Source organism: Daphnia pulicaria, chromosome 8 (genome assembly GCF_021234035.1).
Source record: "Daphnia pulicaria isolate SC F1-1A chromosome 8, SC_F0-13Bv2, whole genome shotgun sequence".
Classification (NCBI taxonomy): domain Eukaryota; kingdom Metazoa; phylum Arthropoda; class Branchiopoda; order Diplostraca; family Daphniidae; genus Daphnia; species Daphnia pulicaria.
The window spans coordinates 6,291,275-6,318,355 of record NC_060920.1 but is presented as its reverse complement, the minus strand read 5'-3'; the positions used below and the strand labels follow the sequence as shown (position 1 = coordinate 6,318,355).

The window sequence follows — 27,081 nt, the reverse complement described above, 5'->3', positions numbered from 1 at the left end:
AAAAGACGGAGAATGGGACGAATGGGAGGGAGGAGAGCGTATGAAAAAGTGGACCCACGTTTCCTCTTTGGGTGCTCGTCGATTCGGCCAAAAATGGGCTGAATTGACACTTGCCGAATCGACATTTTGCCGAATCGCCGTTGCAATTCGGCAAAATTTCCGAATCGTTTGTAAATGGTACACATTCATATATAGTGGAACAACTGAAGGAAATTGTATGCTATTTTAATACATACATAAATGGGTTGATGGTTCAACAATATAAATTAATTATTAAAGCAAGCATTACGTGAACAGTTAAATTTTTCTAAAACCTAGTCTAAAACTTAAATTACACTAACCTTCTCGGAACAAAAGGTTATAGCATTATATTCGTTCCTGTAAATCGATCAAAAATTGCTGAATGCGGAATCACTCATTCTCATCTTCCTCTTCTTCCTTCCTTTCAGGAGAGTGAAAAAAGAGGGACCGACCCCTTTCTTTCCCACTCTATTCTTCCCTTCCTTGACTGCCCTTCCATTCGTACTTATGGACAATGCCAATGCTTTTCGGTTGTGGCTGCACTACAGGTCCAGAAATACCGTGCCAAGATGGCAGCCGCGAACCACCCTATAAACATTTAAACATCTGATTCTGTTATCAATATCACTCTTATGTTTAAGCGAAGAAAAAAATGCCACATTTCTTCTTTCTCTTCTTCGCTACCCTTGAACAGTGAGCAAATAGACAAACTTTTGATCAATGAGCGCGCCGTGTTAAACACGGACGCGGAAATCGGGTTGAAGAAAGGGAGGTGGCAGTATTTTTCATATGTATTTTCATCATTTTACAACTCAGCAAATAAAAATTTGTACACATATTAATACATTTTTAATAAACAAAGGTCACGTTTCAAAAGTTCAATTATTTTGAATTTTACAATTAAAGATGACATTACAAAAATAACTTTTTTAATTGAAATTAATGTTGGTAAATATTAACATTTTCAGGAAGGGTTTTGGGAGAACACTAACAAGGTTAGTGAAAATAAAACTCACAAAAAACAAAAAATAGCAATTTGTTTGAGGCTAATCGTCTCATTTTGGTTATTCTTACCAGACTTTCACATTTAGACATGAGACAAACTCTTTGAATTCAAAGTGATTCGAACCATCGACTTAAAATTATAAGTAGACACTATAAAAATTATCCTCTAAATGTTTTGAATTAATGGCGTTTACATTTTGATTGGCTATAATATAGTGGCGGATCCACAGAATTCACGCTAAATTAACGCAAAATAGACTTGGAAGCACGTTGTAAGTGATGACGACCGTCTAAAATGCTTTACACCTTTATAAAAAGGGTGTTGGTAATCCGTCGTGCAGTCATGCAGACTTGTCATGCAGATTACCAACACCCTTATAAAAACACGATAAAAGATTTGAATCACGATGTGATTTGAACTATCGATTTATTTAGGTGTTATCGAGTGTTTTAACCAATACGCCATAATAAAATTGTGTCAGTATTGTCTCTTTTTTTGTACTCTTCTCTGTAACCATAAAATGCAAAACAGATGGATTTTTTCTTGAGGAGTATTTTGTAGGATACTGAACAACTCATTTGTTAAATCTGTACTCTATTCAAGTACTTAATAATACGTACAAACTTCCAATACTCTTGTGCTTCATAAAATAAATTAAATGCTTACATCTTCATTGCTACATATTTTTTTATCCTTTTTTATGGTTTTGGTTTCAAACGCAGCTAATTCAGTCAAATTTCTCAATGGGAGGGCTGAAAATTCATTTTCTTGGCCATTGTTGTATCTACATTGCTTTTTCTTCCTACTGGCTTGATAGCCTTCTCCATAACATACAATTTCTCATTAATATTTGTCAGGGCAGATAGAAATTCATTATTTTTATTGGACGATAATTTTGAGTATATTTTCCAGTAAATGCATGTGTTGTCCTCGAATGGATGAACAATTGCTTCGATTTGGGTACCGCAACAAGTTTTTGTGCCCACTTTAAGGAGTAGAGGATGCGTACATGTCTCCTGTTGGGAAAATTACGCTTGAAACAAATCTTGGCTATCTTCTTTATTGAAACCGCTATCGCAAATTTTTATTTATGTGTGGAGTTTCATCGTCAGAACTGTCATTAGGGTCTCTGCAAATCCATACAATTGGGCAAGATTATTTTTAATACTCAATAAGGCATTCAGCAGCAGGTGGAATTTTCTTGGCCTTTGATACTTGATCACTGTTTGCCATGACCCCTCCTCCTCTAATAGACAATGGTTGTCATTAACACAGTTATAAATTTAAAAAACACGTAAACAATAAACTTTCTATTTAATGGAGAGTGTGGTGTTGTTACGTTGTTTTAAGATATTTTGTCCCCCTGATTTGTTAATTTTTTTATACAAAAAAAGGCACCATCGTAAAGAATTTCAACACAATTTCAAAAAATTTACAATTTTTTTCAAAAATATCTTTATGAAGACGGTGGTGTTGGTAGTTTATAAGATGCTTGCTATTCACACGTCAATTACTCAATTTCCAATCTAAGAATATGACGTTGTTAGCTTTACGGAATTTTCTAAAATTAATTCGTGTGTTGATTTAAACCAAGTAAAAATGAAAATAGTAAAAGAATTAAAACCCCGTTTTAGAATTGGAAGAAATCAATTGTTTTAATTGCACCAAGGAAACTTTGATTTAAGCCAACATACTATTTATTTTCTATGATCATTGTAATACATTTTAATATGAAAATTGTTGGTTGCACAAAGTTAGTAAATTCAATTAATTCTAGTATTTCAATTAATTTACAATTGACAAGATAAAACGATATTGATAACACAAAAATATTGATAGTTTTACAATAATAGTAGTCATTAACACGAATTCCTAGTGGATTAGAATAAGGAATATGACGAAGGTTTTGTTGTACAGCACGCTGTTATGTTTTGTAATAAGTTTCACAGTCGCTAACTCTTTCGTTGTATTCATTCATTATAGAATTGGATTTCCTGCATTTCTTAACAAATTCATGAATTTTATCATATGAAATAAATCATTGCCTGTATTTTTTTTTTTTTTTTTGTATTACCAGGCCTACTCAGACTTGAGTGTTGCCTGTGCTCATAAACTATACATGAATGTTATCACAACTAAAAGACAAATATGGAGACATAGGTTTTGTAAATATAATAAATTTGATATGTATAGGAGCAGGGGTTTGCTTTTGCATTAGGTTTCATCTTTTAATTTTACGAAGACGGATTTGAAAGGATAGTTGGAGGGTATGACTGAATTTCAAGGCGGATAAGTAGGAAAGTGATAGTGTGGTGGATATATTTAAAAAAAATTTGTAAGACGGATAAAAATTAAAAGATGTGCGCTATTACTATGGGTTTCACTCTTCTCTTTTGTGATCTAATCGCCGAGTTTCCTTGATGAAATTTAGAAGTGCTTTCCAGATGGCTGATGACGTTGCTACTGTTGTTAGTGGGGGTGGATAGTCCCTTATTTTTTTCAAGCAAGCTTCTTTGAATGTTTTCCTTTGCGCTGTGAACAGACAACATCATTGCCTGTATAGACCATCAATTATTGGAATGTATTTTCTACGTCTATCTAAAATATTTCAAGTTAAACATGTTTACAAAATAAATGATAAATGTAAAAAGTTACTTACTTCTTGGACAAGCTAAAACTGCTGGTCTTCACAGATAGGTCTGTGCCTCCTTCGACTAGTCGGTTTTTTAATCCCCCAAAACGGAAATATGCGTAAATGACCACCAAATAGGGGACCAATACGGATAAGTCAACATGACACATTTTGTCATGATTTTTGTATCTTATTGTTTCTCAGTAATTCATCAGTTTTCATATAAAAAAAAATACTTACATTTTTGGCATTTTTAAATTTCATTTAAATCGATAGACTTTCCAAAGCATCAATAAGAATTATTTTGGTAAGATATCTAATGTTCGTAAAAAATTTACTTGTGTGTATTAAATTTTTTTGTATAATGCCATGCCTAAATTAGTTATATCTTAAGAGTTTTGATGAAATGCAAAGCTTACATACACACTTCCAACAAATAAAAAATTAAAAACTGTTCAACAATGTAAAAGCTGTTCAAGTATGTTGATTTATCAGTTGTTATTATTCTAGAATTAATAAGAAGCGTAACTAATAAAGCAATTTTCTTTAGAAGATTTCACAAACATTTTATGGAATATAACTTGGATCACAAACAGTATATGGGCTTTTAAAACACGTTATATACTGTGAGAATCTGTTGAGGTCACTACACTTTTGCTTCAACTGCACATTTTTAAGCTTTCGACTTTCGACTTTTAGAAGAAATCGGAATAAAATTTTTCTTCAGTCAATTTTCTTCAATATAATTACTGTTCGTGTACTGTCATGTTTAACATGCATTTCCATCTTTTAAATGAAAAAAAAACGAATGCACAATAATTTTTTTAAATGTTTAATTTTTCAATCAATTGATTTAACAAAGAGACAATTAGAAACAAATTATAAATGAAAATTATGGTAACATTCTTAAATGGAAAAACATGATGCTAAACATAAATTGTGATACATTATAAGATTTGCATGTGTCCCTATGTTCTGAAAATTAATGAGCAATCTTAAATTCTTTCGTGGGTTGATAAATTTAAATTCAAATTGTTAAATTTTTCAAGATATAACTTAAATTTCGATCTAGTCTTAGTCTTGTGTTTATATAACAGGGAGAAAAAATCCAAAGGTAGAAAATGAAATAAAGATGAAATTTGTATTTCTTGGAGTAATTTAATACTATTTAACTTTGACACACATTTCTACAAATGTATGTTCAAAGCGCCACGGGCCTGAAGTGAATCTAACTTTTAGGCCACGGGCCTGAATGACTCCTGCAGGGCCTGAAAGGTACGGGCCTGAAAGGGAGGGGCCTGAACGTCGCCCACCCGTTGAATAGAACTATTTGAACTATACTTCCATTCCGAAGGGGTGGATCCCAAAAGAAGAGGACCAAAATGAAATGTAGTATTAATTCAAGCCTTTATTGAATACCGAGCACGCGTATACATTGAGACACTGAGGTGGCGGATAGAGAGGGAGAACAGAGAGAGAGAGGGAGAATGAAGAGGGAGAGCAGCAAGGGAGAACGGCGAGGGAGAATGAGAGGAAGAACAGCGAGGGAGAACAGCTGCTGGCTGGCTGCTACTGACGCTACTGACTGACTGGCCGGCTCCCGACTGACTCTCGAAGATGTCGTGGCTGCTGGGTTATATACCAGTGGTGGAACCGATGTAATTTGGAGATGCCTCCAAATTACACGGTAATTGCGGGAATTGTATCAGGGGAAAAGGTACCCCGAAAGGTTTGACAAGGAGGGTAATAGGAATATGTATGGGCAATAATGAAGGTGAGTGATGGGGTCTGACTCGGCAGAGTCAGGATTGTTTGGATATCTAGTTATAGATAGGTAAGGGAAGCTGAGGTTGCGGAAAAAGGGAAAGCGATTGGGAGGAGAAGATCAATAGTTGAAAATACACGGAAATACATTACATGAAACAAAACCAGAATAAAAAATCCCTGAATACGTTTATGACCTTGAAAACGGTTTTTTTCCTGGAAAGGTCGAGTTCTTTGAACCTTCAAGGGGAACTAAACAGGAAGGTCAACGTAACGGTTTGTGTGGTTTTTTTGTTGACCTTCTTTTAATCTTGGAACCTCAACATGAGATGTACTAATTGCTTTATCATTTGTAGAGCTCTGAACATCTGTCGATCTCACAGCATCGATATAGCTCTTAGTATATAAAAACGTTGTTTTATTGAAATGACTGTTTTGCAAAAATGAATAAGAAATCTGATTTTAGCGGGAATAGTACGATTTTTGGGATCGATGTGGCAAACATCTCCCTTCTTTGGTTCGATTTTGTTTTTTAAAACTCTCTTAATCATCTGAACAGGTGGTAAAAGTCTGAAAGATTTAGTTATTTCGTCTTTATGGGAAGTACCGACTTGTCCCTAGCTAGCATCCTAAAAGAGTAACTGAGGAGATTGGAACCTTTTATATAGGGGCCGTTTGGATACTAGAAAAGGAAATAAATGCTCTAGAAAGCAGAATTATCAGTTGCCACATTTGATGAGTGGAAAACAAGGAATACATTGGGTAATCGGATTGACTCGAAAAAATACGAGTAGGGCGAACAGTTAGGGCCTGTAGGCAGATGTAGGCAGGAATTTATACCAATAATCCCCAATTTCATGTAAGTACGGGATTCTGCGCACTGGTTTCGTTCTCTATTACGTGTTGAAATTCAAGACGACTAGAAGCCGTACTGATCAGCGATGTTAGTTCGGGAAAGTTTCTTCTGATAGACCCTCAATCCAGGTTAAAGTCGATCTTTACGAGCCCTGGTTCAAAAACTGGGTGACAGTAGGCGGACACATATGATTCGCTGAGATGTGGACGGTTAAATTGAATTCTAAAATGTAATAAATCACCACCTCAACTCTTGCGAACCAGTCTATCTAGTGTTGTACTTTCAGCCGGTTTTTACATCAAGATCGTTACATATTCCAACTGCATTCATCAATTTTTATGGAATTGTCAAAAAACAAAGTAATGGAGATTATTTTGTATTTAAATATGATTTCGATGGAAATAATCAAAATTTTATGTCCAATTCCTTCATACTCTTTTGCATGGCCGCCCAGTTTGAAGCGCGCTCGGGAAATTGAAAGGGATTTACAGTTCATGTTTCCAAATCGATTGTAATAACTGAAACTTAAGCTCATACAAAGCTCCAAGAAAAATTGCCTCTCTCATCAGGATGAAGTTCATCGTAAAGCTTATGGTTGATGACCTTATTTTCGTTCCTATGGACAAAATTTACTATACAATTGTAATCTCTTTGTTGGTAATTGGATCCATCTGTAAAGGTTGACACAACGAGTTCATTGTGTTACCAATACAAAGAAATCTATAAGGTATGGAACATTATATATGGTAGTTCGTTGCCCCAATCCAATGAATACGCTGAATTCAACGTAAAATTGAAGAAGAAGCACATTGCTGCCTCTTAGTCGTCATATTTGTTATATTTCTTCGTTTTTCAGGTTTTTTTGTGTGTTCTCCTCTATTTCAATAGCGTAGTGGCACAATGAAAAAATTAGCTAAATGTAATCAATCATTACTTGGTTTGAATAATCTCAGCTCAATCTAAAACGGACCCTTGCCATTTTTGGAGGGTTATCTAAAAAAGAAAGGAAATTGGCAGACGAAAGGTCTCGAAATTTCAGTTTTTCTTGGTTTTCTTCATATTTGAAATTTAAAAAATTATTTTTTAAATCAGCATTATCAGCATTTTTAAAAGACATGCAGTGAAGTGGCAACGTCTCCCCTCCTCTCCTACATTTCAACAAGTAAGTAAGTTACAAAGCGTAAACGTCATTTGTGAAAAGTATTGTGACTCAGTTTATTGACCAATGAATACTTCTTTTGAATCCACCAGAATGAGCTTACTATTATTTTGGTGGAAAAAGTAGAAAATGCGAAACGAAATCATGATCACCGTCAATCGTCATTGACGATTTCAATGAAAGTTTCAAATATGACGAAAAGTCTTTCGTTTTTAGGAAGACGAAACTTCTTTAAATAAATTCATTGTTTCACATTAATGAAGCTAACAAATATGGAATGTTTCTACTTATTTCTAAACATACAGACGGTGAAAATTCAGTGTTTGCGTGTTTAAATAAATTGGCAACCCGTTGAAATCCAACAAACTGAGATTTGGCATATTCACTTAAGGTGCCCCTAGTGAGTGAAGAGGGCATGCAGTGACTCGGCCTATCCAATCGTTATCGCATAAGAATTAAGCTTTATCTATCTTCATTTATCCTCTTGGCATGTATACATACCACGATTGTGAATGAAATCACGAATACTTGGACATAGCCGTTGATCAAACAGCTGCTGTATTATACATAACATTTAAATAATTGTATTTCTTGATAATTTCTTTTTTATATTTCATTCTTGTTTATTAATAAAGTTAAAGAAAAATTCATAACATTTCTGAGTGAACAAACAAACAATTAAAGCGTTCCGAAAAGAAATGATACAAGACATTTTTTTGCATCCTCCCCTAAATCACTGATGATCTGAATTATGTAATAAAAATAAGAAAAGGAATAAAATTATACATGGAATTTCTTTAGCTCCTCCATCTCAATTAATGAGAAGAGAACCTTCGACTCATCAGCAACCTCATGATGATACAATGATACAATGATACAATAGATATTACATTTATCGTTCTTGTTTATTTTTACTGAAATAGGAAATACAATGAAAAAGGGCACTTAAAAACATGAACACAAAATTGACTGCGAAAAACCAAACAAAAAACATTTTTTGCATCATGGCTTCCTCCTTCGACATTCCTCCATTCATCCTGGCCATCCACATTCCTCATCCAATAATTGTTTAACTTCCAAATTCTAAAATATAAATAAGAATAATAATAAAGAACAAAATTTAATTGAAAAAAATTTTAACTTCATCTCCGGTCTGGGGGTTAGTTTAGGCTGTCGCAAGAACAAACGCAATACCTGCAAATCTGGTGACACGGGAAACGACTGCTGCATCCACAGTATTCGCACTTGGGAGGGACTAAAAAAAGTGCCAACAAATAAAAATACAAAATTTAATTCTCATTTACTCCAGTTAATAAGCTGGAACGCTGTTCCAAGTGGCTCTAGGCGCGTAAGGTTCCACTGGCAGAATGGTAATAAATCACGATTGCGATAAAGTATCTCGGACGGTTATCAGGGTTGCAGCGAAACGTTACCAACATTATGATCTGTGATGTCCTTTGAAGAACAATGATTTGTATTACATGGTCACATTTCACAACTTTCTGAAAGATGAACATCGCTGGAGCTAATTGCCGCTAAACGTGGTGATCTTCACAATGAGTTTACTCCATTCATTTCAAGAAATTTCTTTCTGCTGGGCCTGTGATTGTAAAATACTTCCTTTTATTAGTCCCTAGTATGGTTATCAAGGACGTGGAATTATATGCGGCGATAACCGTAGATGGTAATTCGAGTTACGCTTAAGAAATGTGTTTATTTCTTGCCCATTTGCCTTGGATCACCTGCTTCGTGCGAACTCAGTACGTTGAGCGTGGTATTTCTATATGTAGAATATTGTAACGTGGGATTTGAGCTAGATCACGCCGCAGTGGTCCGACAGAAAGATCAGTTTTCCTGAGCTGGCCGACAAAGGTACGCTCAGGACCGGAAAAAGTGACTTCACTGTCGTCACTACCTTCGCTATACACTTGACGACAGTGTCCGCCACCACACTACTTTAAGACACACACGACAAAATGGATCCACCAAAGCTTGGGAGAGAACTAGGTTGACTATGGGGGGTCTGGTTTACTTATAAAGGGGGGTAAGATCAAGGTGACATTCTCACACAAGGTGACATACTGACGACGACTCATAAAATTACACGTTCACACATATACACCCAGCATACACATTCGATACAACTACGTTGGTATTTCTCAATACAGTTACAAGTTAAGTTTTGCTAACGTAAACGTGACATTTCCCTCCCGCTTGGAAAATTTGATCGTCCCGATCACAGACTCTCTTTTTTTTAGCGCAAAGGTCATCCAAACATCGCTCTGCAGCGCGGCTAAGTCATCGTTCTTACGAACGGAATGATCTTCGCCAACCTTGGGTGGCACAGTCATCGTTCCGCTGAGCGGCATAGTCATAATTAACGAGAGGTATTTCTTAGATTTTCCATGAGGCTCTTTTCGAACTGTTCAAATTCCTTTATTGTGGTAAAATTATCTTTCATTTGCGACGGCCAGGCGCATGGTTCTAGTGGCTGTATTTTCAATACAGGTTGTTGAGCAGTCGATTTTTCTTCCATCACTGACCTTCGTCGGTTGGCCATATCTTCTCCCTCAAGGTATACTCGAGCTTCTCTGAAGAAGTCATCCGTCGTACTGTCGGGAGTAAGGAAACGATAAATGCCGCTTACAACGTCCGGTCTCAATCCGCGATAGAGATGTTGGATCTTCGCTTTTTCAGACATTCTTGGGTCGATTCGAGCGCACAATTTCAGAACATCATGAAAGTAATCTGCGAATGGTTCGTCGATTCCTTGAGTTGTTTTACGAAGCTTGATTTCGAGATGGTCTTCGTAATTGACCGGCTTGAAGGCACATAACAACTCCATTCGCAAGTTATCGTAGGTATTCGGTGGTAGAACGCGAGCCAAGAGGCTGCAATGCCATTTTAACGCGACACCCTCAAAGCATATCCCGATGTGTCTCAATCTCTGCTCGTGCGTCCACAAATTAAAGTCCGCAATTTGTTCGCATCTGAATCAACGACGTCTTCTTTGGGTGAGCCGCGAAAGATCGGAGGATCTCGATGTCTTAATAGCAGACTACTTATAAAGGGGGTAAGATCAAGGTGACATCATACTGACGACGACTCATACAATTAATTACACGTTCACACATATACACCCAGCATACACATTCGATACAACTACGTTGGTATTTCTCGATACAACTACGTTGGTATTTCTCAATACAATTACAAGTTAAGTTTTTTCTAACGTAAACTTGACAATATTTTCTATTACAAGCCCCTGAATGGTTATCAAGGACATGGAATTGAACGCAGCGATAGCCGTAGTAGGTGATTCGCATCACGCTCAACGTATCCGTTCTTTCTTAGCACACTGGTCTTTTATCACCAGCTTCACACATGAATGTAGTTTGCGTCATGAAATCAAACGTTCTCTAAGATACATTCATCCCTCGTTTCGAACTGGAGTCGAGTAACGATTGAATATCGTCGTCCACAACTTAATCTATTTTTCGATGGTAATACCTTTGCTCAATAACTTACCTTACCTAAAATAATAAATAATCTTCAATTAGGAACCCCCGGATGGGACAGTCGTCCAGAAAGACTGGAAGCCCTTGTGGAAATGCTACCCAGACGACTAAGATTGAGAGTTAGACACCAAAGAGTAAGAGCGAAACAGGCGAGACAAAGAAATCGACGAAAACGTCGAAGACATCTTTGAATACAGATAAATTAGACTGGAATATTTCCATACCTACCGTCAATCCTTGCAGTTGAACATGTCTACTCATTGAATTCATTTCGGTCATTACATATTCTGTTAAACTTTGGACAATATACACTTCTTTAAATATGACAAGTAAATAATTTCTTCTTTAATAAATTTTCTTAAACGTAATTATCGTTGTATCGATATTTTCTTGCTTTGTTTCTTCTTGGAAACAAAGGCGTAGACAAGTATACGAGTGAAGTTGTCTCTGCAAACTGTTATAAAAATTACAATTTCATACACAATCCACTTAACACCGGTTAATACCTGTGTGTTAAAAATAGTCTTCTTCTCTTTTCACGTTGATCATTACGTAGCCGAACCATCTGGTGATGTTGTTGATGTTGGCCATTATTACGAGGTTGAACAATCTAGTGATTGAGCTTGAAAATTACAGTGCTGTGGTCGATGGTTAATTTTTTGGTTATGATGATGAGGGTGGATTCTTTGTGTCTCTCTTCCAGGTGGGTTAGATATTTGTTGCTGTTTTCGGGCTCTTGGCAGGACATGGAAGAGTAAAGTTAATTCTAGCCTCATGTGGCCGCCCCAGCCAGAACCTTGAATAGGGGCTTGGTAAAAAAACGAAATGTAAAAGGTACGTACATAAAGTGGGTAATAAGGTAAGTAAGGTGTTATCCTTGTGAATGACCAAGAATTTTGGACAATAGCGTTGTTAAAACGGGAAAGAAATCCAGTATGAGAAAGAGGATTCAAAGGTTTTAAACTTTTCTGAATTCTCCTGTGGACGTTGCACAGTTCCACGAAGGTCATATTTTGTCTAGAATAATGCAAAACGCAACTGATTTTGTTGTGATCAAATCCAACTCCAATCAAGTTTTCAACTGATGTTTTTATTTTATTTTAGTCTAACTTTTTATTTTTAAAAATAAACAAAACAACCACTAATAATAACACACTTACTATGGCTGTGATATGTAGGGTGGTTCAAAGACAAATCTAGTGACGTGTGTTGTGGGACGTGTTAATCCACAAGTCAAGCAGACGTCTAATCATGAAGGAGCAATGACAGTCTGGGAAAAAGTGTGCCGAGATAATTAATTTGAATGAATTTGAACTTGAATGCGTTCTTCTTTACGGTAGGACAGCTTTACGGCCAACTTTTGTATTTTTATTTATTTTTTTAAATATTAAAATCTTTAGACGTATCACATATGTGCCATTTATTTACTTCTCTAAAGTAAATGGGATTGTTAATTATGTTGCACAAAAGACGGTATGTGACAGATTTATACCGCTAGATTTAGCACCCGTACGGTATGGTGAGCTAGGTAGAAGCTTAGCGCAAGCTTCGGAGAGAAGGCTCCCATAATAGTGTAAGCTTCCAGGAGGCAAGTTAGATTTGCTCCGATGCAATGTAAGGGATTTTAACCGAGATGCAAGCTTGGCTATTGCAAAATAGCTTTTAGCTTTATTTGCGTAACTATAATTTTTGCTTACGTCCAGTAAGCTAAACTATAGTGTAAAATCAATTCGTAAAGCTTATATTTGCACGATCGTATTCCACAACCAAGCTGTAGCTTGTATTAATCTAGCCTATATAATTAACTTAAATAAAAATACTTTGATTTTAATTTAACTCAAGATTTGTAGACAAAATGAATTGTATTGATGTCACTCTAGATTGTTCGTGGCTTTAAAAACAGAAGGGGAAAAATTAAGGCATTAAGTGAAAATTCACGCAAGTGTGAAAACGACTGGGAAATGCGTAAATTTCAGAAACTTTGGCTTTAAAAACAGAATCAAGGGCAGAAAATTAAGGCAGTAAGGTTAAATTCACACAAGTATGAACAACTAGGTGGGAAATAGGCTTACGTACGTTTAAGAATTTCCGCGGCATGAGAGGAATTGAAACACGTGACAATCAAAAGAGCACAAAATGGCAGGATGACACGTAAAAACATTAAAGACAAATGTTTTACTTTAGCAAGTTGTTTTTCTGCAGGGTTGGGTTTGCTTTTCTTAGCTACTTCTGGAAATGATGCTTCTTGAGTGTTGTCGCCTTCAGGATACACAAGACTCCTTCTTGTCTTCTGTTTTGTGCCACGTAGCTCATTTGCATTCTTCTTTGCTGAAGATTTATCAAGAATGAGCTGTTGTCTGAGTTGAAGCAGGTTTTCTTGGTTACCTGTAACGATCAAAAAAGAATAAATATTTGTCATAATTTCAATAAGCTGTACTATACTTACTCGATATTGCCACAGCAACTCCAGGTCTGTGATCACAATCAACAAGATTGTTTTTCTCATAAACTCTTTCGCAGATTGCTGAGTTGAAATCTTTGGGCCACCTATACAGCACACAATTAATAAAGAATCAAAATTAGAACATTAAATGAAACGAGCATTTAAGATTTCACTCGTCACCATTTGCCAAACCAGGTTTATGATATTACATGAATAGAATAGCATTAGGATAAATGCTACAATAAGTTAAATCAAAATTTGAACAAAGTCATACACAAAAAAATCTAAAACATTTTACCTGATCACTTGTTTGGTTCTTTCTCTAACCCATATTTCTTGTACTGTTGAAATCACGTCTTCTTTTTCATCGTCTGTCAGAATTGGACTCTTAACTGAACTAGTCCCTATACCAGGTTCACCAACGGTAAAATAAAAAAGAACAAACATATTTTGGGCAAACTAAATAAATATGTTTTCGTTATGGGAACAATTTCGTGTCGATGCCAGGATGCCTAGCTAGATTGAAAATGTTTGACGGATGAACGAGACAGCTAACAGTTTTGGAGGGAAAAAGCCGATCAGGAACAGGGTTGCCAGAATTAATTTTACAAATAGCCTCAAATGGTTAAAAAAAACTTTTAATATATAAAAAGAGACTAATATCTTCAAAACAAAAATAAAACATAACATTCAGATAATTATTATTATAATTTTTCAGCGTAATTTAAAAAAATTGTTTTAACAGATTAAATGCGGTTTTTTAAGTTCAATCGTCTGCTGTAGTACTGCTGTGAAAAAATTCAAACTACAATCATTTTTATTTATTTTAAAGTGTAACATTAAAATGGCAGGGAATGTTAGGTTTGGGTCATCGAAGTGGACTAAGAAAAGGAGAAACAAGCGATTAGCTACTGAGGATTACAACTAACCGATTGATCTGTAAGTCTGTAACTGGATAATTAACTTAACCGCAAATAAATAAAAAGAAACAAAACTATAGACTATTGTAAACTGTATCTTCCAATAAGCGATGAATTAGTATATAATCAAATTATTACTTTATAAGTGTTGAGCCATATATAGGAATGACCAATTTAAACTGACAACAGACAAGTAAAAAGTATGCTAGTCACGGTTGAACTAGCTTGAAGTATATTTTTAAATATATTTTACCTAATATACACCATATTTTCAATTATCAAGCATCCTCCTACCTTACAAAAAGACAAGCAAATATGCCAACTTATACTTAGTTCTGGATTGCTTGCCGCTCGCTTTGCTTTAAGTTTTAAAAATCAAGTTTTGTACTTCGAAGCATTGCAAGTATGGGCGTTGCTCGAGTTCCGTCTTCCTTTGTTATCAGAATCGAGTTAAACTTTCCGCAAGGTTTTTTCATACTTGTGAAGCTTTAACCTAGTACCGCGCAACCTTGTTACAAGTTTATTTTTTTGGACAAGCTAACCGTCGCGTACGGGCAGCTTAAGCCTCCAGATTCTTCCTAAATGGTCTAAACCCACGGTTTCATGAGAGTTGACGAATCATCTGCAAAAAATTATAAATGTAGCCACACATTTTTTATACGACATTACTTTCATCAAGATGATAGTTATTATTTGAGTTTGGTATTCTGTTTAGGTTTGGATTTCTATGTCATGGAATACTATGCCTTTTATAGTAGGTTGGTGTCATTCTACTGTTTCCATGAATATGCTTCATGGATACGCATCATGTACATGAACCTAACAAAAAGAAATGAAACACCATTATAAATCATAATTAAATGCAAAATAATCTCCATCACCTTTTTTTACAATTCCGAAACAATCAATGAATGCAGTTGGAAGTAACGATAATGATGTATATATCTGGCCTAAAGTACAACACTAGATGGGCTCAATCCCCTGAGTGAAATTGGTGATTCATTACATTTTAGTATTCCATTTACCACCGTCCACATCTCAGAGGATCATATACGCCAGCCTACTGTTTTAAACCAGGGCTCATAAAGATCGACTTACACATGATTTGAAGGTCTATCAGAATAAATTTTCCCGAACTAACCTCGCTGATCAGGGAGACGTCTTTCCTTTATAACCACTGCTTATCATACCAAGAGACTGGGGAAATCGTATCAATGTATCAATGATGTTGTAAAGTTTCCGTCCCGTATACCATAACGGCTTCTAGTCGTCTTGAATCGCAACTCACCATAGAGAACGAGACCAGTACGCAGTCTTCCGTCAGGACAAGAAATTGGTGATTATTGGTATAAATTCCTGCCCACATCTGCCCACGCACTAACTGTTCGCACCCACTCACCATACTCGTATTTTCTTGAGTTACAACTTTCCGATTACCCACTGTATTCCTTGTTTTCCACTCATCAAATGCGGCAAGTGATGTACCTGCTTTCTAGAGCATTTATTTCCTTTTCTAGTCTCCAAAAGGCCCCTGTATAAAAGGTTCTAGACTCCTCAGTTTCTCTTAAGGAAGCTATCAAGGGACAAGTTGGTACTTCCCATAAAGACGAAATAACTAAATCTTTCATACTATTACCACCTGTTCAGATGCGTAAGAGAGTTTTAAAAAATCGAACCAAAGAAGGGAGATGTTTGCTACATCAATCCCAAAAATTTTACTATTCCCACTACAATCAGAACTGTAATTCATTTTTTTCAAAATATTCATTTCAATAAAACAACATTTTTATATACTAAGAGCTATATCGATGCTATGAGATCGACAGATGTTAAGAGCATTACAATGATAATAGCATTTAGTACATTTCATGTTGATGTCTTAAGATAAAAAGAAGGTTAAGTAAACACACACAAACTTTCACGTTGACCTTCATGTTTAGAATCCCTTGAAGGGTCAAAGAACTCGTCCCCTTCAGGAAACAAAACGTATTCAGGTCTTTTTTATTTGTGGTTTAATCAATGGTCCTCTTTTTGACGCCCCTCGTCCAGAGGGAAAAGCCTTCGTAGACGGACAAATATGACAAGATATAAATGCATCCGACAATAGTCGGATACACTGCCTTTTATTACCTTGATCCTGTAGCTTCAGACCATGCATAATAAGTTGTAGTGTTGTATATTTTTCTGCAAAATACATTGCCTTCTTGAAAAACAGATTTCCCGGCAACAATGGGAAAACTATGACGGATATGGATATGACGACCCATTGATGGTTTGACTTTAGCATTTATTTTTTATCATTTGATAATAATTTTGAGTCAACACTAACTAGCGCTTTATTAGCTTATAAGTCGTAAACACAAATAACGTGAAATGGACGGAAGCTTGTGGTTCGGCAAGTGCGTTCAGTAACTAAATTGCACAAAGGAAAACACTTTCAGTCCAAAAGCTGGAACTAAATTCCGCACGACAGGCGGCTAGACTGACCTGGGAAATGGGAGATGCGTTGATTCGGAAGGTACATTACCGCTACTTCTGAACGGATAGAAATACCGTGAAGAATTAAAGTATCAAATTTTCATGATTCACCGTTAGAGTGAGATTCAAACACTCACGGAACCAGGGACTTCATTCCTTACCAACCAAATCGAGCAGACGAGGTGACGTGGACCATTCTTTAATGTGGTGGGACGGACAGGATTTCTTTCGATTGAAAAATCAAACAAATATTTCATTCTAAAAAATTAGTTTTTTAAACGGTTTGTTAAACGGATTCGCCCGAAAACTGATGTTTAAACCCCCCCAAAACTCTAAAATTTCTGGTAGGCCCATTTAGTTTTTCTTAAATAACTAAAAAACTATTGCAGCTAGAAAATTTCGGATTTTGACATTCGATTTTCTGCAAATTTCGGAATAAAATGTTTCATTTGGGAAATGGCAGCAATCGCTAGTCACCTAGTTTTAAGAAAAATGAAAACCTCCCAAAACCAGATGCTGGAAACAGATATATGATGGTGTCTCGCAAAAGTCTATCAATTTGATATGATGATGAAAATCCGAAGTTCTTTAAAGCTATTAAACACGCGCATTACCTTTAAAGCTAATTTGACTAGAATTATCATAAAAATGCTAGGATATTACGATGCGAAGAGGCTCTTTGGTTTTTTTGCAATATGGCAACTCTGATATTTGTTCTTAGATTATTTGTATTTAGTGATGCAAAGAAATGTCCGTTAGAGGGCCGCCGAAGGCGAAGGATGGAGGTCTCATTACGGCTAGCACCGGCATGTAGAGAGGTTTCCTTTCACGTCCGTGCATGTGTAATCTCTGGCGTATGTAACCATATATCACAGTGGTTTTAAGTCGCTTATTTTTATGAATCCTATTCCCGCGATGAAGTATTTTTTTGGTCTTTTTTTCCTTAACGAAGACTTTTCTATTTAGTAGTTTGAAATATAATGTCGGGGCTTGGCCGCTAGGAACTAGTGTTATCTACAGGGTTCCCATTTCCACCCTTTTTTATTCCTGTCCAACCGACCACCATTGGTCAAGCAAAATTTCCACATCATTTTGCCAAAATGTCGTCTATTATTAATTAAATAAGTCAAATAAACAAAATATCCTGTTTATTATGGCATGAGACAATTTTATCTGGTTATGGCATGAAAACCAAACCAACTCTTCAACTGTCCATTAAAAAAAATTAATTTAGGGTGGGGGGGACAGTTCACCTGTTTTCGTTTCCTTTATACAAATATTTTTTAATTGAACAATCAGAAAAAGAATTAAAAAATATTACTCTCTCGTTTATTTAATATTGAAATTTTTTGCATTCGGAATGGTGAATGCATGTAAAATCCTTTCCTTCGGATCGAGGATCGATTCTTCCGATTCATTTCCGGCATTCCCAGACTGATCTTCTGTTGGATTTGGGCAATGAAGAATTGTTGCTGGACTGCTTGGAGAGTAAATGTCCATATCGGAATCGGATATGAAAGCATGTAAAATCCTTTCCTTCAGATCGAGGATCGATTCTTCCGATTCATTTCCGGCATTCCCAGACTGATTTAGGTCATGCCATGTCCTAAATACTGAGCTGACTGGTAAACTCAACCATGGCATCACTGATGTCTTAATTTTTTGATTGGAAGGAATTTGGTATGCCCTAAATCCAATTATTGTCCGAAAAAAAACCGAGTATAAACGTTTGGTTGAAGATACGCGCTATGTGATCCAAGTTCAATTTGATGTCATAGAAAGAGTTTTGAGCGTCGTTTCGTCTGTTGTTGAATTATTTTGCCGAAATTTCGTCTATTTTTAATTAAATAAAAAGTAAAATAAATAAATTATCTTATTTATTATGGCCCAATATACATTATTGGGTTGTGGCATGAAAGCCAAACCAACGCTTCAACTGAAAAACTGAAAAATTTAATTTAGGGGGGGGGGGGGGCAGTGGCACACTGAGGGGAAAAATATAGAAAATTTTCCCGGCCCGTCCTGCCCTGCCGCTGATCATCCCTGGAATTTTAAAAAACAATAAAAAAAAAATACAATTCAACATCAATTTGCATAATCGATTTATATCTCCATAATGTCGTCAGAGTCCATCTTAAAAATAAAATGTGTTGATGATAAGTTGGATTCCAAAAACTGCCAAACAAAGTGTTTGAAAGCAAGTTGATTTTTAGGGTGTGAAATGAAACCCAGGAGTTACAACATACCACGGTGTAAAAGAATGGTGATGAAATCTATGGTTGGAATTGGGTTGGAAAAAGCTATCTCGACCATGGCCTACTGAACCTTAGGCCGATGGTCGAGCTATCTGTGATCATTCCTAGAATCAAAAAAAGAAAACAAATTAAAAAAAATAGATAAAAAATTTGAAAACATTCTTACCTTAAGGGCTGTGGCAATCACAGATGCAGTCCTTGCAAATGCGATGAAAATTACAGGAACAAGCGCATCCTCATTTGTCGCATTTATAGTTTGTCGCACAAATAGTTTTGGGCTTGGAAGCTTTTTCTTCTACAGCATGTTGCTGCGTTAGGTTCAACTCAACTTCTATTTCAATATCTGGAAAAGGTTCTTCGATGTTATCTGCGATCTGCTTGTAGTTGGCTCTCAATTAGTTGTTGGGCGACTTGAATAAATAATCCAAAATTGATTCTTGAGGATCTGAAGCCTCTTTTGTTGCAGCGTTTGCGTGGCATCTAAAAAAAATTCATTTGCCACAAAGTAAGCAAGTAAGTACGTAGAGAAGCAGAAAATAAAACACAAAAAGTACAAAGAAAAAAAATAAACAAAAACAACAAAAGACATAGAAACAAACCAAAACTCATCCTGAAAATTGACTATGTAAATAAATTTTCTTTTCATTGTTCGTTTCTTTGCATGTATGATGGCAATTGCAAGAACATTTACATCCGCATTTTTTGCATTTTTCGCATTTATTCATGGGAGTGCCTACAAAAAAGGTTAAAACAAATAAAAACGATAAAAACTATCTATACTTACAAACTATTTGAGTCTGTTTCTAAATATTATGAACCCTATCGTGTTATGTCAGTACCCTCTCTGATTCGTGAAGTAACGCTTTTTGAAACACTCGTATCATTCATATAAGCCAGCCCGTAATGGTGGGCAAGTATTCCACCATCAGTTCTGATGCCTGCCTCAGTATCGTTAGCAGCAGCATGGTTTAGAGTTTGACCTGCTATCGTCAAGGGGGGGGGGGAGTGAAGGTTTTCCAACCGGGCCATTGAGACCCTTGTAAAAAAACTGAAGGTAAATACTATTCCGTGGAAATATTTTGTTAACTGAAAACTACACTTTGTTCTATGAACAGAGAGTTGAACTTGACAGTTTGCGATCCAGTGGAGTGTAAAGTGTTTATTGATCCTAGTTTTCTTACTGGATTGGAAAAAAGTTCAATAATACCGTAGTGCAAAACTTTTGGGCTTTCGTATCAGTAATTATTTTTATTTTTCCTTCGTTTCTTCTTTTTTAATTCTTTCTTATTCTCAATCCTGTTTACTTACTTACTTTTGGACCAACAGAAACCATTCCACCGACCTATGCAACAATTATATCATTGAAATATGGAACAAGTACAACGCCTTCCTCGAATGCAAAACATTCCTCCAAAACAACAACAGCAGCGCAGAGGAAGGCGTGGAAGGAGGAATTCAGTTAAGTTACAGAGAAAAATTGCAAAGCCAAACCGAATAATTCAGCATCTCAACCACTGTAAGAAAATGCTTCACTGCCTTGTATTTTTCTTATCATAATTCAAAATTATAATCTGTTTACTATAATTTTGGTAATGCAAGTGTAACAATTAAGTTAATGAATTTTGTTGTGAGAATTTTTTATTCAATAAATTTCACTGCCAGCTCCAAACCAACACTCGCATTGAGTCTGTGCACCAGCAGACTATCAATCGCCACTTCTCACCAATTTTGTAAAGAGGGCGTAATCCATTCCGTTCTTTTGAGACGCACCCACTTGGAGGAACATCTCCCGTAATTGTTATGGTGGAGTGAAGAATGAAAATGGTGGAGTGCAACAGGGATTAGCGATTGACAAAGAGCGTCTAATGACTTTTCGAGACTTTCTAAAGCAGCTAATCAGTGAAGTGAAGGTGCGGTTTCTCAAGTCTAAAATTACTGACTGACAAGGAAAAAAGTATATTTTCAATATGGTTTGTACTTTCCTTCTAAAGAAATCTTGAGTTAAGCTATCAAATCATAACCCTCGTGACGTTTTATTATCTGTGAGATTCAGTAAGTTCTTCACAGTTTCATGCAAAAAAAATATAAATATTCGGATGAGTCTAAAAATGACAGAACCCCCATGTTCTTCTGATCAACACAGGCAAGTTTGATCTCTAAATTCGTTTTTCTATTTCACTGTGGTAGATGTGGCCTCGTTATTGAAGTTCTGTGTGAAATCCTCACTCAGGGATCCTATTCAGGCTTTCTTGCTCATCATTGAAATTTTCCACGTCTTGAGCCATAAAATTTGGTGACGCCTGTCCCATCGGTTTGTTGTAAGGATCAATCTACTGGGATAACGCTTGCTTAAGATTACAAATTATCTTCTATTGTTTGTGAATTAATGAAATGCGACGATCCTTTACACTTCTTTATTGCTTGTGACATAATTATAATTATCATCATGAATAATCACGTAATCATAATCATAGATATAATAAATATAATAACACATCTATATTGATTGTTGATATGATGCGAGATCTAAGTACTGCCGTCTTCTTCTTTCTGTTATGCGGGCCACTCAAGATTTTGAAAATACGAATGAGCTTCGGATATCGCCTCTTAGATATATTCTACGGTGCCATAGACTTGTTGACGTCTGATGACCAAGACGTGTAGATTTCGAATGTAAAACTTTAAACAAAATACGAGCGCGGAAGAAAATCACTTGTCTCTTCGATCGCACCACGAATTTCTCTCGATTTACCTGCAAGCTCTGGTTTGGGATCTACCATCCCCTTCCGAATTCTTTTTTCTTCCAATTTCCTCGATAAAACTCGGACCGGACTGGTTAATGCATTAATGAATACAAAGAAGCCGCCCACGTTGGTTATTTAGTGGAGAAACATCTGCTTTTTGGTGTGAGTGTGACGGGATGGACTTAGGGTCACTTCTGGGATGCATGTTGCATATGGAGCCCGAGAAACTAGGCCGTTAATCTTTTCGTCACTGGGTCCTAAAGATTGTAGGTTTAGGTCAGCCTATTGGAATAATATTCTTGATTCTCAAATAAAAAATACTGATTTGCCCTGCTCTTCGCAACCGGTGATCAAGTGGTCAACATATATATTTCAGTTCTTGTCAAATTCCATCATTAATGAGACGACAGAAAAGTATTTGTCTTTTTATATCGGGCTGTAAAATAATGGGGAACTTGCTTGAATCAAATAGGATCACCTAGAAGCCGTACAACTTTAGTCGAGAATTTCCATTTGTGGGATCTGCGATTCATAGAAAATGGACGAAATTGCGGTAGCATTTATCTTATCCGATTTGGCGAAAGACTTTCTCGATGTCTGAGGTGAGGCAATTTGCGTGGAGTGAAGTGAAGCAATATGTCTAGAATGATGTTTTGAAGGGGTAGACCAGTTTCGAGAAAAAAGTTGAGTTTTGAGAAAAACTTATGATGTGTAACATCATAGCATTAAAAATGGAATAAGTTAATCTACCAAATAAAAAATGTATATATTATATATTTATTAACAACAACATTGTTGACGAGCCTGTATTCGCTTCCAGTTTGTTATGTCGAATCAAGGGATCTCAAACAGATTTGAATCTCTCGATGAAGATTGCATTCGTTTGTGAAATTCGACACAAAAGACGAAAATGCGTTCAGTCGCCTGATCCAATGGCTTCGTAGAAATCTCCCTCCGCATTTTTTGCCAACGTTAATTCGCAATGATCTCCCAAGTAAAGAAAGAAAATTTTAACTTGAATTAAACTTCATGATTGAATGAAATGAATAATACTTAAGTAACTTAAAGTGTAAAAAGTATTCGGAAAAATTAAGCAAATGTAACGAATGAGGTAACTTTAGTGTGGTGTGTGCCAGTCACGTACCAAAGATGTGTTTCAAAAGGGAAGGTGTAAAGAAGATGTTTTCAAATATGTTTATAATTTTATTTGTTACCCTATACCATATAATAACCATATATGTTGCGTAGTGGTAAGCTTAGTATGAGAGAGGATGAAGGATCATTTCTTTTACATTATCAGCTATTATCGAATATTTCATTTTCGGCATTTCTGACATCTTCCTGTGGAGCATTCAAGACGAACTTAGGAAGCTATCAGGCATCAACTGTCGGGTAACAAAAAAGATGGTTTTGAGATAAATTTCTTAGGGATTTCACAGGGCATACTGGGGAAAAAAGGGAAGCCAAATGTTCTGATTGGGATCCAAAGCAGCAGTAAGTTTCTCCGTATATTTTCCACTTCATTGACATTTTGCTCAACATGGCTTGTTTTTTGGATAGCAGGAAGAACTCGTCCAAATTTAATTTCATTGAAACTGTTTTTAGAGCCAGATAGGCAGTTAAAGAAGGTCGATAAACGGTGTTTACGTTCAAATAAACTACGGTGTTGAGTTTGTTTGTGTAAGTTTGCCTGTGGCAGTATATTGTGTGTGTCTTCTCTTTCTATGAGTGTGTTTATTTCTATATGTTTTTTTTCTCTCATATTACAGGTCACTGCATCCTCTGTCAACCAATTTTTTCCAGAACAATGTCTCTCTAGTCGTTTGTGTATCCTTTGGATTTATATTGTCACGCGGGTTTTGTACATGCGACGCAGTGGCTGATCACAGTTTAAGTTCGTGAAGGAACTGGCCGTCTTTAACTGTAACGAGCCAGACTCCTCAATCACCTTCACTGCCGACCACACCCTTCACTAGGTCGACAGTGCCGACAACCAAAGACATAGACCCGAACACCAGACAGGGTCAAACAGGACTTCTCCCAACAACTCAGGGGGGTCGTCTTATATACAGGGAATCAAGATGACCTTAGCTTAACGTTGTCTATGCACTTACGACTACACTTACACGTTAGGTTCTAGAGAAGACGACGCAGCCTTTAACCAAAGTGACAATATTTTTGGCTCTCTTCGTCTTCAGTTCAGTGAACACTGCATCATGCTTCACATCCAGATAACTTTTTACATGTGCTCAACTAACTTGGTCGATAAACGGTATTTAGATTTAAAATAAACTGATAGATGTATGTATATATCCATCATGTCTGTGTGTGTTTTGGGGTTTTATTGAGAGAAAAATGGAGTGTTATTCGTAAAAGTTTTTGAAGATTAAACTTTAAACATAGGCTTCATTGGTTACAGCTCTACAATTTTATAATTATGTGATGTGTGAATTTCTTACTGGTATATCTTCTTCTCACTTTTTTCCTGTTTTATCTTCGCAATTAATTTGGTTAAGCTGCCTCCTGTGTGGTCGTTGATGGTGTCTTTGTGCACGACGACGTCTTTCTATGTTTCCTCTATTTTGATTGCGTCGGCGAATTCATTTGATCCTTGGTGCTCTGTGAACATTTCAAGTATGGCCTCGTATCTCACACCACGGTTGTCCCAACCAGGCACAAATTTTTTAGTTTCCAAATTCCGTAAGGTAAGTAATTAATTATCATGTAACAATAAGAACACAAAGCAAAGCACAAAATGAAGTAAGCAAACCTACCATGTAAAATAAAAAAAAGTCATGTACAACGACGTTGTTACTTATGTGGAGTTAATTATTCCCAAAAAAATTTTAATTTCTCGGTGCACGTTGCACTCGCCCAAAGAAGGTGAACAGAGGAAGGGTTGAGCAAAATCGTTGGCCAAAAATTGGATAACTTTTACACTTGGCGTTTCCTTCTAGCCTATATATTTGAATTTAAATTCTAAATTATACCCGTAGTGATCCCTGAGGTAATAAAAAAATATCAAGCTCGAATTAATTGCCTTCCGTGCAAGCCGTCTGAGTCCAGGCAACCCCACTCCTTCTACCAACATGAGCATAAGTAACTGTGTAGGTGTGCTTAAAAATATTCAAGCTTGTCCCCCCCCCCCCCAAATAACGACGCATAGAACTGACATTTGTCATGGAAAAGCCTGGTCCATATTTGGTATTGTTCTCAAAGTCAAATAATATCCTGGACAAAGCCTTATATTAGTTTCAGTTTTGCATCACGAATGAAACAGTACACACTGACATGATTCTTAAACACTGCTGTTGCTATAACCTTTGCATTTTATTCACTTAGAAATTGCTACAGTGTATATTTATTCGTCGTTGAACCGACTGTTAATCTTCGTCTCAATTTTCTTTATTTTTCCTGTTTTTCTTATTTTTCTCATTTTTACTTTTTTCCCCGTCCCGAGTTTTCCTAATTTTCTCCGATTTCCGTATTTCATTTGGTATTTCCAAAGATAGGAACATGTCAAACGATTTAAAGTTATTGTTTCATTTCACTTTTTACTTTAGTTCTGGATAAGAAATCATTTTACAGGACTGGATTTCCACATAATTTTTTGCTTTCTTGAAATTACGTTAAAAAATGCGTTATTTGGATTTCAGGAAGAACTCCTAAAAATAAAATTTCATTGAACCTGTTTCCAGAGAGAAGGAGGAGGAAGCTGCCAGATCGCAACAGCAGTTGGATGTGATAACGGTAGAACTTGGCCGATGTGTTCGAAAGTGAGATGAAATTTATTTAAAAAATTTGAAAATCTGCACAATATTCTCGTCATATCCAAATCACATCCAAGTCAACAACCAAACCAGCTGATGTAGCCAATTCCAAGCCATTTTACCTTCATGCTACTTTCCTTTAAAAAGTAAAGGTTCGACCAAAAAGTAAAGGTCACCGGCATCTCTTTTTTTTAAATTGTTATTCAATGATTACGAGATAGAGGTTCTTAACATATTTTTTATTCTTTCTTATTTTGAAAAACATTCTTGCATCCTGATTTCTGGACTAAAAATGAAACGATGAATTAAGTATTTAAAGACTTAAAAATAAAAGTACCTTTACCTCCTGTAAACACCGCTGCAACCCCTGTCCCCATCTTTCTTCTGGCCCTTGAGCACTGTGAAATGCACAAATACAGTAAATGCACTCCCGGTGGCATTAGTAGGAGCAGCAATAATTGATTTTTTGGCATGTGCGAAGGAACATGGAGACTAAGAAATTTCCAAGACAATTCATAATAAAAAAACTTGATCTATATGGTGTTCAAAGCACCTTGTGGAGGTGATAAAGACCTAAAGTGACAGTCAAAAGTTACGCCTCTAAAATTCGTACGCACTGATCCCGATCAGTGTCCCTAGTAGACAAAATAAAATTTAGTTGTTTTATTATTTAAGTTATTACTATGCTAAATCAAGTTCATGAGAGACGAAATTCAAGTTTGTGAACCCCAAATTATGTCACGCCTTGTCTATGCTAGTCCATTTTGAGATGAGTAATCAATTGGTATTGGGTTACTGAATTATTGCCACTACTTTTTTATCTGGTCGGTTGGATGCAATCTAAATCACCTAAGAGAAAGACGATTGATGAGAGCCTGTTAAACAAAGTAAAAAAAGCGTGAAAGAAGGTGAAAGTGAAGTTGAGAAGAACCATTTAAATGAAGGCGATTTGAAATTGTTTACAAATTTTTCCATGCACCAAATATGTGTGGTGCTGTGTATGTATGCGTGTATGGTTGGTTTTATGTATGAATGTCTGCATGTATGCGAAGTAGAAATAAAGAATGTAGTTCTGCAGTAATGCTAAGTAAAAGTATAGAATGAGATTAGTAATTGAGGAAGTATATGAATCTAAAAGGGGAGTTTAAACAATTAACACAATAGAGAGAATTTCAGTTGAAAAGAATATAGTCACATAATCTTTTTTCAAAACAATTTTGCCAAACGTAATATAATGAATATAAAGGGGGTAATAAACTAATTATTTACTTATAACGTTGTAGTCGTAACTTAAATCCATTAAATCTCCCTATTGCCACGAGATTTTGGTAATCTGAGTCGGTAGTCTGAGACGCTGTAGTTGGCGCTGAATACAATATCTTTCACGTCCATTGACTCTATTTTTTGCAGTTGCTGATCGTATTCACTTGATCGTATTCACGAAGTCAATCCAAAAATTTTGTGAAAACACATTTAAAAAACAAAAATATTTTAATACCATAAATTTTACAAATA

The 27,081-nt window shown here is 36.0% G+C and overlaps 1 protein-coding gene across 1 annotated transcript; it reads right to left on the bottom strand.

The window, feature by feature from the left end:
- Positions 1-13,024: 13,024 nt before the first annotated feature.
- On the bottom strand, positions 13,025-13,924 carry LOC124311903. Its single transcript, XM_046776271.1, has 3 exons — positions 13,698-13,924; positions 13,403-13,503; positions 13,025-13,341 (listed from the first exon to the last, which is right to left on the bottom strand). The coding sequence occupies exons 1-3, from the start codon at positions 13,844-13,846 to the stop codon at positions 13,025-13,027; spliced, it is 567 nt and encodes a 188-aa protein (XP_046632227.1). The 5' UTR covers positions 13,847-13,924.
- Positions 13,925-27,081: the final 13,157 nt, after the last annotated feature.